The 14,944-nt window shown below is 31.1% G+C and overlaps 1 protein-coding gene across 1 annotated transcript; it reads right to left on the bottom strand.

The window, feature by feature from the left end:
• Positions 1-7,307: 7,307 nt before the first annotated feature.
• Positions 7,308-14,400, bottom strand: LOC18104059 (protein tesmin/TSO1-like CXC 4; the record flags this gene model as incomplete). Its single annotated transcript, XM_024583825.2, has 7 exons — positions 7,308-7,935; positions 8,025-8,154; positions 8,342-8,408; positions 8,522-8,702; positions 11,661-11,729; positions 11,809-12,269; positions 13,735-14,400. Coding segments are annotated over 7 exons (1,632 nt in total), but the record flags the coding sequence as incomplete, so codon positions are not given.
• Between the last annotated feature and the right edge of the window lie 544 nt (positions 14,401-14,944).

Here is a 14,944-nt window from a genome sequence, read left to right as displayed (position 1 = left end):
ATGTTTCGCCAATTATCAACATTTGAAAAGGATTCTTTGATTGCTTTTCAGACGATTCAATGTGAGGGATGTGAGCAATCTTATGTCCTTGGGGATTGTGAAAAAAAATAAGAGGAGAAAAGATAAAGTTTATATTTGTTTGTAAACAGTCTTTAGGGTTTTTGTTTCTGAAGATTGAAATGGAGAGCTCATCAGCGGTTTGAAAAGTGACAAACAGCCAGATCGGTAGGTGTGTGCAAGCTACAATCTGTAAACTAATTATATATTAATATTCCCAGCCAACTAGCTTGTATCCACAGTTGATTCGCAGTCTAACTTCCTTTCCATCGCTCAACCTCTTCTATCTCAGTTTAGCAGTTATTCATATTAAATCAATAAAATTATTTATCTTACATCGCATTTATGTTTCTTATAATCACTAATTTTCCTCGAGTCAAATTTAATTTTACTAATTTCTAAATTTTTAATTTAATTTTACATATTAAATAAAAATTAACTCATAAAATTATAAGATTTTACAAGTGAATTCATCATTTTGACAATAATAATAATCACATCTGTGGAACAGAAGGGCGAACAAAAAAAAGTTTTGAATACATCAGTAAATGTTTATATGATAGATTGTGTTCTGTCATGTGCTGTGGAGGGAAGTCCGGGGACCCTTTTATTATGACAAAATTTGCAATTAAACTTGACCCAATAACGAGCAAAGCTCCAAGCAGGCAAGAGGAGACAGACAAAAGAAAACATATTGTTTTGATCTCATATTGATAATTGGAAAAGTAAAGGATGTTTTATTGTGCTGACAATTTCATCGTGCTTAACAACATCCAATTTTTCTCTGAAAGTTTTTTCATACGTGTAATCCAATAAAATCCAAATAAAACAAAATCCTATACTCATCTTATAAGGCCCACAAATAACCGAAAGTCTTATAACAAATAACTTTTACCGCACAATTTTTTATACGTTATTTGTGGGCCTTTGTATTTCACGTTATTGTGGGCCTTTGTATTACTTTCAGAGAAAAATTGGATGTTGTTAAGCACAAATAACAAAATCCAAATTAAACAAAATCCTATACTCATCTTATAAGGCCCACAATATTACACGTTATTGGATTACACGTATGAAAAAACTTTCAGTATGGGATTTTGTTATTTGTGGATTTTGTTATTTGTGGGCCCACAATATTACTGAAAGTTTTTTCATATAAGGCCCACAATATTACTTATAAGGCCCACAATATTACTGAAAATATTTCGATGACATCAAAATTCTAATAATTCTAATATTATTAATATCACCAATAAAATAAATCTAATATATTAAGAAAGATCACCCACAATTACCGGAGTATATTATACTTAATATCTAAAAATAATGGAAGATATATAATTTGTAGTGGTGTTATTTTCAGTACTGTATCATCTATCAATTGCATGTTGAAATAAATTTTGTTTGCTTTAATTTCCACTACAAACCTAGCAAGCAAGACAAGATGAAGCTTCTTTGAAATGTGCATTGGTCCCATTGAAATGACTATGATACTTCCAAGGCTTATACTGGCATTTTCTTTGTGGGGCAGATATATTCAAGTGTCATATATATATATATATATATATATATATATATAACTGCATTTATATTCATTTATTAAAAAAAAAAGGTTAGAAAATTGAAGTTCTACTCCTTTAGATTGAGAAATACATAAATTCAAAAACAAATTATTAATTTGTCTGTTCAGGGCACTGTGATCTGTGATCATCCGATGATCTGTCGGCTTAGGGCACTGTGTCTGGGCCTGAACATCCCAGATTCCAAGTCCTCTTGTGCATGTTCATGGCAGGCTGTGAAGTCACCCCGAACTTTCTTTGTAATTCTTGTAGTTTTAGATTTATTGAAAGGTTCAATTAACCTTCTACCAGGAAAATAAGATATTAGCCCTTCATCATTTCTCAAAGCACTAATTTTCTCCATCTTCAATTTGAACCAGTACTGGTATTTGATTAGGACACCCAAAATGAAATTATCAAATTGAAATTGTACTAGTAGTCTTAGTATTTATCCTTAAAAACCTGTTAATTTATTTTTGCGTTTTAAAAATATTTTTGAAAAAATTTCAATTTTTTTTTGTTTTAAATTAATTTTTTCAATGATTTTACATCGTTTTAATGTAAAGATATGAAAAATAATAAAATATATTATTTTAATAAATTTTTAAACAATTTTTTTAAAAAAACAACCACCGTCATTACATATTAAAATTATTCAATACTGAATGTTTCTTTGTAATCTTAAATCATAATGTAATATCTATGACTGGACAAATATTCCTACAATACAAATGCATGGTTTAGTTTCTATCGATATTCCTTGTTCTTCCTCCAAAACCAAATTGTAAAGCTAAACTTTAATCATTCAGATTTGAGATCTCCTTTACTCCGAGAACAAGTCAAGCCGCATGACAACATTTGCAATTAAACTTGACCCAATAACGAGCAAAGCTCCAAGCAGGCAAGAGGAGACAGACAAAAGAAAACATATTGTTTTGATCTCACAAGCAATTGTGCGATAAATCTTTGATTAATCAACTGATTAATAGTCAAATTTTTTTTATAATTATGCTACATGATATTTTCATTTAATTTTTTCAATGAGAAAAAATTATAACCAAAAACTAAATCGTGAGCAAAAACAAGTAAAACTTTGCAAAATTAAGTATTCCAAAATTTAAAACCTTATAAATTATATATCTATCACAAACAACATCATACAAAAATAAAAATAAAAAGAGAAGATCCACAATTGAAAGAAAAAAGTATAAATAAATGAAATTCCGAATAAATAAATGTTTGAATTAGTGTGTGAATAATATATAAACCCTGGATTTTACACGTAAACTTCTACCAAAAATGATGAAAAGATTTTGAAGAAATGTCCTGAAAAAATACTACTAATCCTAGATTTTAAATTTATAATTATATTTATATTTGTTAGAAGGTTGAATTGTTGTTTATTGAAATTGATTATAGTTGAAAAACTATGATGAGAGAATGAAAATTCCCCTATACATTGATTTTATTTTATTAATTTTTTGCATTGAAAAACTATGTCTCTTTAACTCATCTATTTTTTAAAAAGTATTTAATGTTTTTATATTTTTTAAAACTTATTTTTTATACCAGCAAAGCACAGTGAGCTAACAATACGTAAAAAAATATTAATTTATTGAAAATAAAAACTTTTAACAGGAAATCAACGAACCTGTAGTAGCAATGCACAGATAATGGTTGCTTGCTAGATACACTAAGAAAAAGAAGGATGTTTGATTAGAAAAATGAAGCCCACTTCCACTTCCTTTTCCGTTTCCTGTTTATGAGTGAGAGCGAGAGAGAAATAGAAGAGGAGACAGACTGACAGAGAGTCAAGCCGCAATCCAGAGGTGATTTATTCGTTTCTCACTACAGAAGTTCTTATAGCTTGCTCAACTACCCATATGCGCGTGTTCACTTGCACAGATGGTATCTACGCGCGCAGGTTCAGCAAAATCTAGTTTGTTAAATAAATATTTTTATTTCAGTTGTTCTAGTTTGAGAAGGAAAAAAAAACACTCCATAAGTATTTTTATAATTATGCTACATGATATTTTCATTTTTTTCAATGAGAAAAAATTATAACCAAAAACTAAATCGTGAGCAAAAACAAGTAAAACTTTGCAAAATTAAGTATTCCAAAATTTAAAACCTTATAAATTATGTATCTATCACAAACAACAATATCATACAAAAATAAAAATAAAAAGAGAAGATCCACAATTGAAAGAAAAAAGGATAAATAAATGAAATTCCGAATAAATAAATGTTTGAATTAGTGTGTGAATAATATATAAACCCTGGATTTTACACGTAAACTTCTACCAAAAATGATGAAAAGATTTTGAAGAAATGTCCTGAAAAAATACTACTAATCCTAGATTTTAAATTTATAATTATATTTATATTTGCTAGGAGGTTGAATTGTTGTTTATTGAAATTGATTATAGTTGAAAAACTATGATGAGACAATGAAAATTCCCCTATACATTGATTTTATTTTATTAATTTTGTTTAATGGACAAGTATGATGAGACAAGTATTATAGCTTCCACTTCCAGCTATTGTTTAATGGATTAATTCATGTTTGATAATTATCATTCGAAAAAAAGTTGAACCTTTATAGTTGTCAAATGTTTGATAATTATCAAATGTTTATCATCTTTGATTATCAAATGTTTTAATTGAGATGCAGTAACATGTTTTAATTATCAAATGTTTGACTAACAGACATTGAGTGGAAGCTATAATACTTGTCTCATCATACTTGTCCATTAAACAAAATTAATAAAATAAAATCAATGTATAGGGGAATTTTCATTGTCTCATCATAGTTTTTCAACTATAATCAATTTCAATAAAGAACAATTCAACCTTCTACCAAATATAAATATAATTATAAATTTAAAATCTAGGATTAATAGTATTTTTTTCAGGACATTTCTTCAAAATCTTTTCATCATTTTTGGTAGAAGTTTACGTGTAAAATCCAGTGCATATAGTATTTTTCAACTATAATCAATTTCAATAAAGAACAATTCAACCTACGGCCACTCAATGATAGTTTCTCGTTGCTTTATAGTTTCTCGTTGAGTGATAGTTGCTCATTGAGTGGCCGTAGTTTCTCGTTGCTTTATAGTTTGATAGGCTCGTGCTATCGTTGAGTGGCCGTAGTTTCTCGTTGCTTTATAGTTTGATAGGCTCGTGCTATCGTTTTTATTGTTTAAAAAGTTGAGATTGATAATTGGCGAAAATAAACAAAGCGTCTGCCATTTTTATTGTTTAAAAGTTGAGATTGATAATTGGCGAAAATAGCTGCAATACAAGAATTTTTAGTCTTCTACATTTTAACTGCACTTAAAAGCAAAAAAATAATAAAATAAAATCAATGTATAGGGGAATTTTCATTCTCTCATCATAGTTTTTCAACTTTAATCAATTTCAATAAACAACAATTCAACCTTCTAACAAATATAAATATAATTATAAATTTAAAAGAGCACACGCTAGCAAATTAAAAATATCAATATTTTTTAGGTGATACGTGCAGTGCTTTTTGGCAGTCAAATATCATCTTCAATATCAATATTAAAAGTATCATAACATTCTTATCCTGGTGGTGGTCAGGCATGTGTGCTCACCATAGTATCAGCTAGGCTCTAGTGGTTTTTTTTTTTCTCCTTCTTTTCTCTCTTCTCATCTTGAATCTCACACCAACCCTTCCAAAAATCAAATGAGTTTTATCAAATTTTTTAATTAATTTTTATCCTTATTATTTTTATTGCTATTTGTTTTGCTTTTTAAAGCTTTTAATTTCATCTCTCAACATTTTATTTCATTTAATTGTTTTATTCAATCTAGTCCTTATTATTTTTATTGCTATTTTTTTATTTCTTTTGTTGACTTTTTTCTTTTCAATTTTGTCCTTCATCATTTTATTTCATTTAATTTTTATATCCAATTTGGTACTCGATGTTTTGATTGTTGTTTTTTTAATCCTTTTCTTGATTATTTTTTCGATTTCATCTCTCACCATTTTATTTAATTTAATTTTTGCATTCAATTTGATTCTCATTCTTTTTATTGTTGTTTATTTTGTTTTTTAGTCTTGGATGATTAAAGATTTTGTTTCGTGATTTTTTCATGTTTGTCTTCTATGAGGTAATTTCGGTCTTATAATTCAAGTCACGAGTTTTGAAAATTAGTTCGGTTTAACTTTGATTTTTTTAGGTCTTTTTTTTATAATTTTAGTTTTTTTTTAATTTCATCATTCAATATTAGGTTATTGAGCCTTAAGCTTTTTTATATTTTTCGCCTTTTCTTTTTATAGAGCTATCATAATCTTATATCTCGGGTCATAGGTTAGTTAAGTTAATCCGAGTTGACTGAAGTTTTTTTTTATATTTTTTAAAGTTGAATTTTTTTCCCAGTTTTTTCTTTCATCATTTAGTTTGCTTGAGAGTTGACCTTCATTGTTTTATTTTACTTTTTTTATGCGGGCTTATATCAGTCTCACGACCGGGTCATGAATTTAACATGCTAACTCGAGTTATTTTTTGTCTTTTTTTAAATTAATTATTTTAAAGTTTGTATATCCTTCAACATTTATTTGCTGGTAATTAAACTTTGAACTTCTTTTATTTTTCTCTTTTAAGAATTTATCACATTCTCATTTAATTTTTGTTGAGATATTTTAAGAATATTTAAAGTATTTTTTCAAATAATTGACAGGCATTTTTTATCGGTCATTGTTATTTTTTTTATTATTTGTTTTTTGTAATTATATTATAAAATTAACTAATTTTATTGAATTTTTTTTTCTCGGTTCTTTAAAAAATATTATAACATAATTGTCTAATTTTTTTTTTATATATATATTTTTGCCATGATAGAACACAAGCTGACTCTTCAGTAAAAATTCTAAAAAAACATAATTTTCAGCTGAGTTTTTTATTTTTTTTTACCAAGCAGCTCCACCGGTCATATCTCTACAACATTAAATCATGGTATTAGCAACAGCTTTCTTGAGCACTTCAAGGAAAGCCCTCAACTTCAACTCCCACGCCATCGGCGAACTTCCCATGCATTTTGTTGGCTGTAAAGTAGTTTTTCTATTCTACTTCCTATGCATTTAGTTTGAAATCTAGGGCTTATAAGACCTAGGATTAAGAATTTTTAATATTTCCTTTACTCTGGCAACTGATCTAAAGGTAAGAGAGCGGAGAGCCCATGCGCAAGCACAAAGACAAGGACGTTGAAGGCGTGTCTTCCTTCACTCACAATCCTGTAGCTTTAGCTAGGGCTTTGAAAAACTAGGACCAAATGGCTAACATCTCCTCCTTTGGCCATCTTCCTCGTCCACTTTACGAAGAGGAAAACATACCTTTCTAAAGAATGTAGTCATCGACAAAGTCTTTACTTTCCTCTTTACAATCAATTATATTGGAGTCGGGGATAATCTAGTTTATTCAGTGCGGTTCTAAATTAGGTTAAAAGAAGCATTAACCAAACGCAACCAAGAAACCTGTCAAGCAAACCGGTTTATGTTTCTCTTCCTGAGTTCTTGCAGATCATTGGTTATGCATCAGTTGCACTTGTGAACTCATGGACTATTCACATTACAATGACAGGATTGCTGGAAGATGAAAGTGCTTGTCCATAACGTTTGTCCTCGGGAACCTGAACTGTGTAGTTCAGATGGAAACAAAAGGATTGAGAAGAGAGTAATTCTATTACAACACATCTATTTAATTGTAACGACTAACTTAATCAAGTGTATAGTTACACTACAGGCACAACTTTCATCTTGTACAGCACTTCTATTATAGATACAGGGCGTAGATTTTCATAAAATTAGTTCTATACGGGCGCCTTAGCATTATGGGGAAGCAAATTCTTCTTGTACCATTCTACTTTGAGAAACTTGATTGGAAGCTGGAACTCAAACGAGTAAATAGCATGCCTTTGCATCATGAGACAGCATGTTGCGGGAGAGGTTGAAATTCATTGCTCACTTGATGGGTTGAGAGATGGGGATGGATTGAGAGATCTCAGAATCATCCAAGAAGCTGATGAACCAAAACCATGATGAGGAGGTGAAACCCTCGGGCAGTTGGGAGAGACTGACTTAACTTCACTTGTAGGTGAGCAATTGCTGTTCAGAATTTCAGGAGTTTCATCTTCTGGAATTACCTTAAGATGCTTCTCATATTTAGGCTGGTGATAGAAAAAATCTGTTCTAAACTTTTGGACGGTGCGTATTTGTGTTGATGGACCAACATCTCAAAGGGAAGATCCTTGGAGCTGCCCACTAATGGGGATTTGCAGATGAACTGGAGACCTAAACATGTATAAAACTTTTATCTTTAAAATAGACGACATGATCAGTACAAATGCCATGCTGGACTCCTAATATGTTAAATATCATACCTGGAATTTTGAGAAGGTGGCATAAGATCTGGGTGATCTTCACCCTTTTCTATTATATCAAGTAAATTCAGGTCTGATGCATCCTCATGTATTTTAGATTCCTCCCATTTCAGGTCATCTTCTTCAACTCCTATAATTAGTTCAAAATAATTAAAATAAATAAAGAATATTAACCCTTTTATTAGTGAAAAAGCAAGAGCATTATTCAAAACACAGCCATAATGAGATAATTTTGGAAACTAAGATAACTAACTTTGAATCAGTTAATTCAATTGCTAGGACATGTATGGGAGCATGGAGATTATTACAACACTTACCACTCTTGCAACCAAAAGTGTTTTTACATCCTTCGCATCTACAGTAGGAAGAGCAACCAACACCACCCTTTGTACACAAGTAAAATTTCATGTTAGATGGGGTTACAAACATTGCACATAGAAAGAGACAAATGGTAAATCAAGAAGCATTTGCAATATTAACCTGAAAGCATTCCTTACCCTAAATTCAGAGGCAGAATCCAAGTTTCTTATCACTTTGGGAGCAAATGCAAGAGGGTTGCGAGACTCAATCTGTCCGCGTGTTTCCAAAACAGTGCCTTCATGACCAGGATTGTTAAAACAATCTAGACATGAACAAGGCTCAATACAATAGAGACCAGCAGCAAAGCATTCACAATAACTGTACAGATAACAAGATCTTGTAAACATACAATAACCACAATATAAGCTTGTATCTAATTCAATTTCTAGTGTGAAACTTGATATCTATTTTCTATCATCTAGAAAGGGAGCTGTTAAGTATGGCTAGGAGAAGAAAACCAAGGCATACTGTTTAAATCCACTGTAATCAAGATTCTGACCCCTGTTTTTAAAGGCCAATTTAGAATCATCGAGCATCGGAATCAATGAGATTAACTAGCCTTCAGGTTCTACCTATTTTCATTTTTATTACTATTACAGCAGCATTTATCATGCTAGGGATAAATGAAAGAACTAGCTGATGAATTTTGAGTAGTTAGGTCCTCCAAAAATCAGACAAATTAAGAAAAAACTAAAAGGGCTCACTCTTTTACTGTGGACTGCACAGTGCAGTCCACAGTAAAAGATGAGTTTTTTTTTTTTTCGTTTTTTTTTTCCTATTTTTTTTTCTTCTTTTTCATTTTTTTTTTGTTTTTTTTTTTTATTTTTTCTGTTTTTATTTTTATTTTTTTTTGGTTTTCTATTGCCTTTATGGTTTTTTTTTTGCTTTTTTCTTTGTGTATTTTTCTTTTAATGAAATTTTTTTGTTTAATTTAGTTTGTTAATGTTAATTTTTTTATTTAGTTATCAAATTTTCATAACACGGATCCCGGGTTTGACGGGTTAACCTGATTTGACGAGTTAACCCAAATTTTTTTTTTTTAATTAATTGTAACATATACGAAAACAGATCAGTGTTTTACTGTGGACTGCACAGTGCAGTCCACAGTAAAACACTGATCCGTTTTTTGTTTTTTTTTTTTTTAAGTTGTCTTATTTTTTTAGCTGTTTTTTATGCTTTTCGGGATTTTTTTTGGCTTCTTTCTTTATTTTTTTTCTTCTAACAAAAGTTTTTTGTTTAATTTGGTTTATTAATGTTAAAAATTTTTTATTTAGTTATCAGACTTTCATGACACGTTTTCCGGATTTAACGGGTTAACCTGATTTGACAAGTTAACCCAGAAATATATTTTTTTTGCTTTTTTTCTTTTTCATTAATTTTTTTCATTTAGTTTAGTTTGTTAATGTTAAATTTCTTTCTATTTAGTTATCAGACTTTCATGACACATATCTCGACTTTCACGGGTTAACCTGGTTTCACGGGTGAACCCAGTTGATTCTGGGTTGACCCGTCAATTTTAGTTATCAAATTTTCATAACATGGATCACGGGTTTGACGGGTTAACCTGATTTGACGAGTTAACCCAAATTTTTTTTCTTTTCTTTTTAATTAATTGTAACATATACCAAAACGGATCAGTGTTTTACTGTGGACTGCACAGTGCAGTCCACAGTAAAACACTGATCCGTTTTTTGTTTTTTTTTTTTTAAGTTGTCTTATTTTTTTAGCTGTTTTTTATGCCTTTCGGGATATTTTTGGCTTCTTTCTTTATTTTTTTTCTTCTAACAAAAGTTTTTTGTTTAATTTGGTTTATTAATGTTAAATTTTTTTTATTTAGTTATCAGACTTTCATAACACGTTTTTCGAATTTAACAGGTTAACCTGATTTGACAAGTTAACCCAGAAATATATTTTTTTTGCTTTTTTTCTTTTTCATCAATTTTTTTCATTTAGTTTAGTTTGTTAATGTTAAATTTCTTTCTATTTAATTATCAGACTTTCATGACACATATCTCGAGTTTCACGGGTTAACCTGGTTTCACGGGTGAACCCAATTAATTCTGGGTTGACCCGTCAATTTTTTTTTGTTTTTTATTTTCATAATTTTTTTTAATTAATTTAGTTTGTTAATGTTAAATTTTTTTTATTTAGTTATCAGATTTTCATGACACAGATCCTAGGTTTAACGGGTTAATATGGTTTGACGAGTTAACCCGGATTTTTTTTAATTTTTTTTTATTAATTTTGTTCGTTTAGTTTAGTTTGTTAATCTTCATTTTTTTTTATTTAGTTACCAGACATTCATGACACGGATCCCGGGTTTAACAGGTTAACCTGGTTTGACGAGTTAACCTGAAATTTTTTTTTTCTTTTTAATTATTTTTTTTTCATTTAGTTTAGTTTGTTAATGTTAAATTTATTTCTATTTAGTTTTTTTTCTTCTTAGAGGTTTTTTTTCTTTTATTTTTTATTTTTAATTAATTTTATTTAATTAATTTAGTTTATTAATATTAAATTTTTTTCTAAGTAGTTCTCCGCTGATGCCTTTAGTTTTTTTTTTTTTTTATGCATTTGACTGTGGACTGCACTGACTGCACAGTGCAGTCCACAGTGAAAAGGCTCATCCTTTTGTTTTTTTTCTTTTTAATTAATTTTTTTTGATTAATTTAAATTGTTAATGTTAATTTTTTTTCTATTTAGTTATCAAACTTTCATGACAAGGATTCCGGGTTTGACAGGTTAACCTGGTTTGACGAGTTAGCCCAGTTAATTCTGGGTTAACCCATTAGTTTGTTTTATTTCCTTTTTAATTATCAAACTTTCACGATGCGAATTCAAGGTATGACGGGTTAACCTGGTTTGAAGGGTTAACCCAGTTAATTCATATATTTTTTTCTTTTTCTTCATTAGTTTTTATTTTCCTGTTGGTTTTTTTTCTTTGTTTTTTTCTTTTTAACTAATCTATTTAATTATCACACATTTATGACACGACCTTGCAGTTAGACCCACATCCAATGCTATTGGGTCTGATATTGCAGTCAAACCCACTTAAATTTAGGTCATGCAAGTTTAATGTTATTATTAATATTATAAATATTACTCTTGGATTAGGCGTTGCAACTAAACCTAAGACTCTTGGGTATAACTTTGCAAAAAAACCTAATACTTTTAGATCTTAACTTTTTATGAAATGTAAAAAATAATTGACCCGCAGCATCGCGCGGGGCATGTAACTAGTGAATACTAAAAGTAAATTTAGGAAACTGCTGAACTTACAGCTTTAGGCATTTTGATCTCTTACAATTGCAGCGCTTGCGTGATGCTCCTTGATTTTCCAATTTTTGCCTGAAATTTAAAACAAATCAAAAAATTTACCTGGGGAATTTGGCCTCAGAGATTAGAATGTATTAATTTCCGCATGTACCTCTTCATGTTGGGACTGCTTATGCCAAACTCTTCATTCACAACCATTGATGCGTGAGGAGCATTTTCCATGGTCTTATTTTTGTTATCAAAAGGAACAAAATTTGTTTGCACAGTGGTCAGAGCTATGGATTTAATAGCAGGATCTTGACCAGATGTCATTTTCGTAGCAGGGGAAGGAGGTTCACTTATTTCTTGCTTTACAGAAGCTCGAGTCTCAATCTTGACAGCTTTGCCATTGCTTGCAGTAGTGAGAGCATTCAAGTGCAAACCAATACCCCTTCCAGATAATGCAGATAATGTCTTTCCCTTTTCTGTCCTCCTAGGAGCTGCATGCTTTTCCAAGTAGGCACCATTATGATCTAATTGTGACGAGGTTGAACTACTATTAGATTCAAATGCTAATTTCTTTTTATGAGCTCCCATCTCAAAAACCAGGCACCGCCTTCGTATTTTATGCAGCTGCTAAAAATAAGCTAAAGATGTTTAAAAACAGTGATTAATATTAAACTGAATGAAGAATAAATTAGTCTCTATGTTGTACTGTGGATTATTGGATTTCATGTAATCGCAATTAATAATAGAACAGAAAATCTACTTGGCTGCTGGCATCAGCATAATTAGCCACCATAAAAATTTCTTTTAAGGTTGTGTTTGGTTCAGGGATTAAAATTGGAGGTTAAGTGTTAAGGGGTTAAATGTTAAGGGTATAAACAAGTGGTTGAGGGGTAAAATGTTAAAGATGTTTGGTATGTGCGTAAAAATTATGTGTAATGCTAGGATCCAATAAAATTATAATCAAGTTTTAAATTAAACATAATAAAAGATGATACATATGTATATATTTGTGAGACCCATTGATTATATGTAGAGAAAAGAAAACAAAATGAATGGTTAGTTTGAAAAAAGAAAACACAGATGCACAAGTCCCAAACCCCCCCCCCAAAAAAAAAAAAAAAACATTGTTGTTATCCACCACTAAAATTTCCCAAACAGGGTTAAAGGGGGTTAACATTTTACCCCCTTTAACCCCAAACCAAACACGCAACCTAAATAACAAGGTCAACTTTGTGTCCTACAAACAGCAGAAGAACTACATTAAGGTTTATTGAAGCTTTGGTTAGTGATGGTATCAAGAATTTATTCTATATGCATGTAAACTTAATACCTTTAAATTTCTACCTTGGAGTGCACTTGGACCTTGGCCTAACTAATCTTTTAAGTACCACTTACCTTCTATGTTCTTCCATTATGAACTTACTCTTTCATGCTTATATTTCATACTAATGTCAATCATGTTCAAAATAACTCATGATGCTACTCCAGTAAACTAGTGAAACATAAAGGAAAAATTTTCTGCCTGGCATAATTTGAAGCACATTTGCAATTTCTTTCTTTCATTCAATCCTTGTGTACATTATCAAATCAGTCATTTTTGACAAAATGTTCTGCAGGCATAAAAAGCCTCTGGTGTGATTCTAACAGTTATAAATACGTAATGATCACCACAGCTTTTGATGAACATTTGTATGACAACAGACAAACTTGCAGCTGCAATAAGAGTCTTCTAGAGATAGCTTGTTGATTACAACAAAACATTTTCCAGGTTTAATGAAAATTGACCAAGGAGAAAAATTGTTCTCGGAAAAATCATCAGCATCAATGCCTACACATGTATCGTTACTCATTTATCATCAAAACAGATAAGTATACAATTCTAAATGAACAAAAAAGTACTAAGGTTTGCTTATAGGAGCCACTCCTTCAAATGCTGCCCATCCCATCCTATTTGTCTGTAACAACTAACAACAACACTGCCGTGAAACTTGTAATCTTATGAAACACAAAACAATCATGATAAGCCGAGATTGGAGTTATTTATCAGAACATAGGTACAAGCAAATAGTATTAGTTCTTAAGTGTTTACCTTGCCGATAGACTGGCAGTTCTTCCCCTTGACATCAACTGTTGCAGACGCATCAGTAACTATTGGTTTATCTAGTAAAGTGCTAGGAAGTACAGATGGAGTCTGATCTACTTCGTTCTTTTCTCCAAATTCTTTTGGCTGAATTCCCAGATCTCCCATATCACAATGCTGGAAAGAACCTACACAATTGGAAGTTTCTGAATCATTGTTGTTATCCTGTGGAACCTGTAGAACAGTTGAGATGAAAGATATGGTCCCAGGATCCACCATTTTTCGCTCCTCAGCAGATTCCTCATCAATGGATGGCTCGAAGGTCAAGATATCAGCTACATCAGAAATCAGAGCCACCCAATCACATCCTGGTTCATCTTCATTTTGCCCAGTTTGACCAATTTTACTTAAATCCCTTTCACTTTCATATGATTGATATCTTTCATTTAAATTGCCTGCCATCTCTGGCTCAGGAATTGCAATGAGAGGCACCATGATCATGTTACCACCTGGGCTAGCACAACCATGTTTCAAGGCTTTTCGCTCCTCGATTGGTAATTCCAAGTGCTCGCTGGGTGGCTTAGCAATAACCCCTTTACCTGAATTCCCAGGAATGAAGCATTCTGATTGTTCAACACTCAAACCAGTTGATTTAGCAGCCTCCAAAACCCTAATAGGTTAACAGTGAAAAAACTCTGAAGGACCCAAGCCCGCTAAAATCTAAATCAATTCAGACAAGTATACACAGACACGAAACAAAACATCATGTAAACCTCAAAAAAAGCAACCATAATCTCAACTTTGAAGCAAAATAACCCAGAAAAAAAAAACCATAACCCATGATTCTACCCTCAACATGAGAAAGAACAGAGACCCAAAAGACCAGCAAATAAAAACCCACACATAATTATGCATTTAACACTAAAAAAAGATAAAAGAAAAATAGATAAATAAATAAATAAGGGGTTTAAAGAAAGTAGACCTCGAATTGAGAGGGGGGGTTAGCAGAGGGGATTAGGTTCTTATTGGGTGTGTTTAGCTCCATTGGAACTGCACTGCACTTCTCCTCTTCTACCTCTAAAGGATTCTCACTTTCAAAGCTGAAAACACACAAGTCCTGCTCTCTCTCTCTCTCTCTCTCACACACACACTAAAATGTCTCTATCTTGCTTTGGGTGACTCTGTCTCACACACAAGAAAGAGAGAAGAATTGAAGTGA

This window comes from Populus trichocarpa, chromosome 13 (genome assembly GCF_000002775.5).
Source record: "Populus trichocarpa isolate Nisqually-1 chromosome 13, P.trichocarpa_v4.1, whole genome shotgun sequence".
NCBI classification, from domain to species: Eukaryota; Viridiplantae; Streptophyta; class Magnoliopsida; order Malpighiales; family Salicaceae; genus Populus; species Populus trichocarpa.
This window is presented reverse-complemented; position numbering and strand designations above follow the sequence as displayed.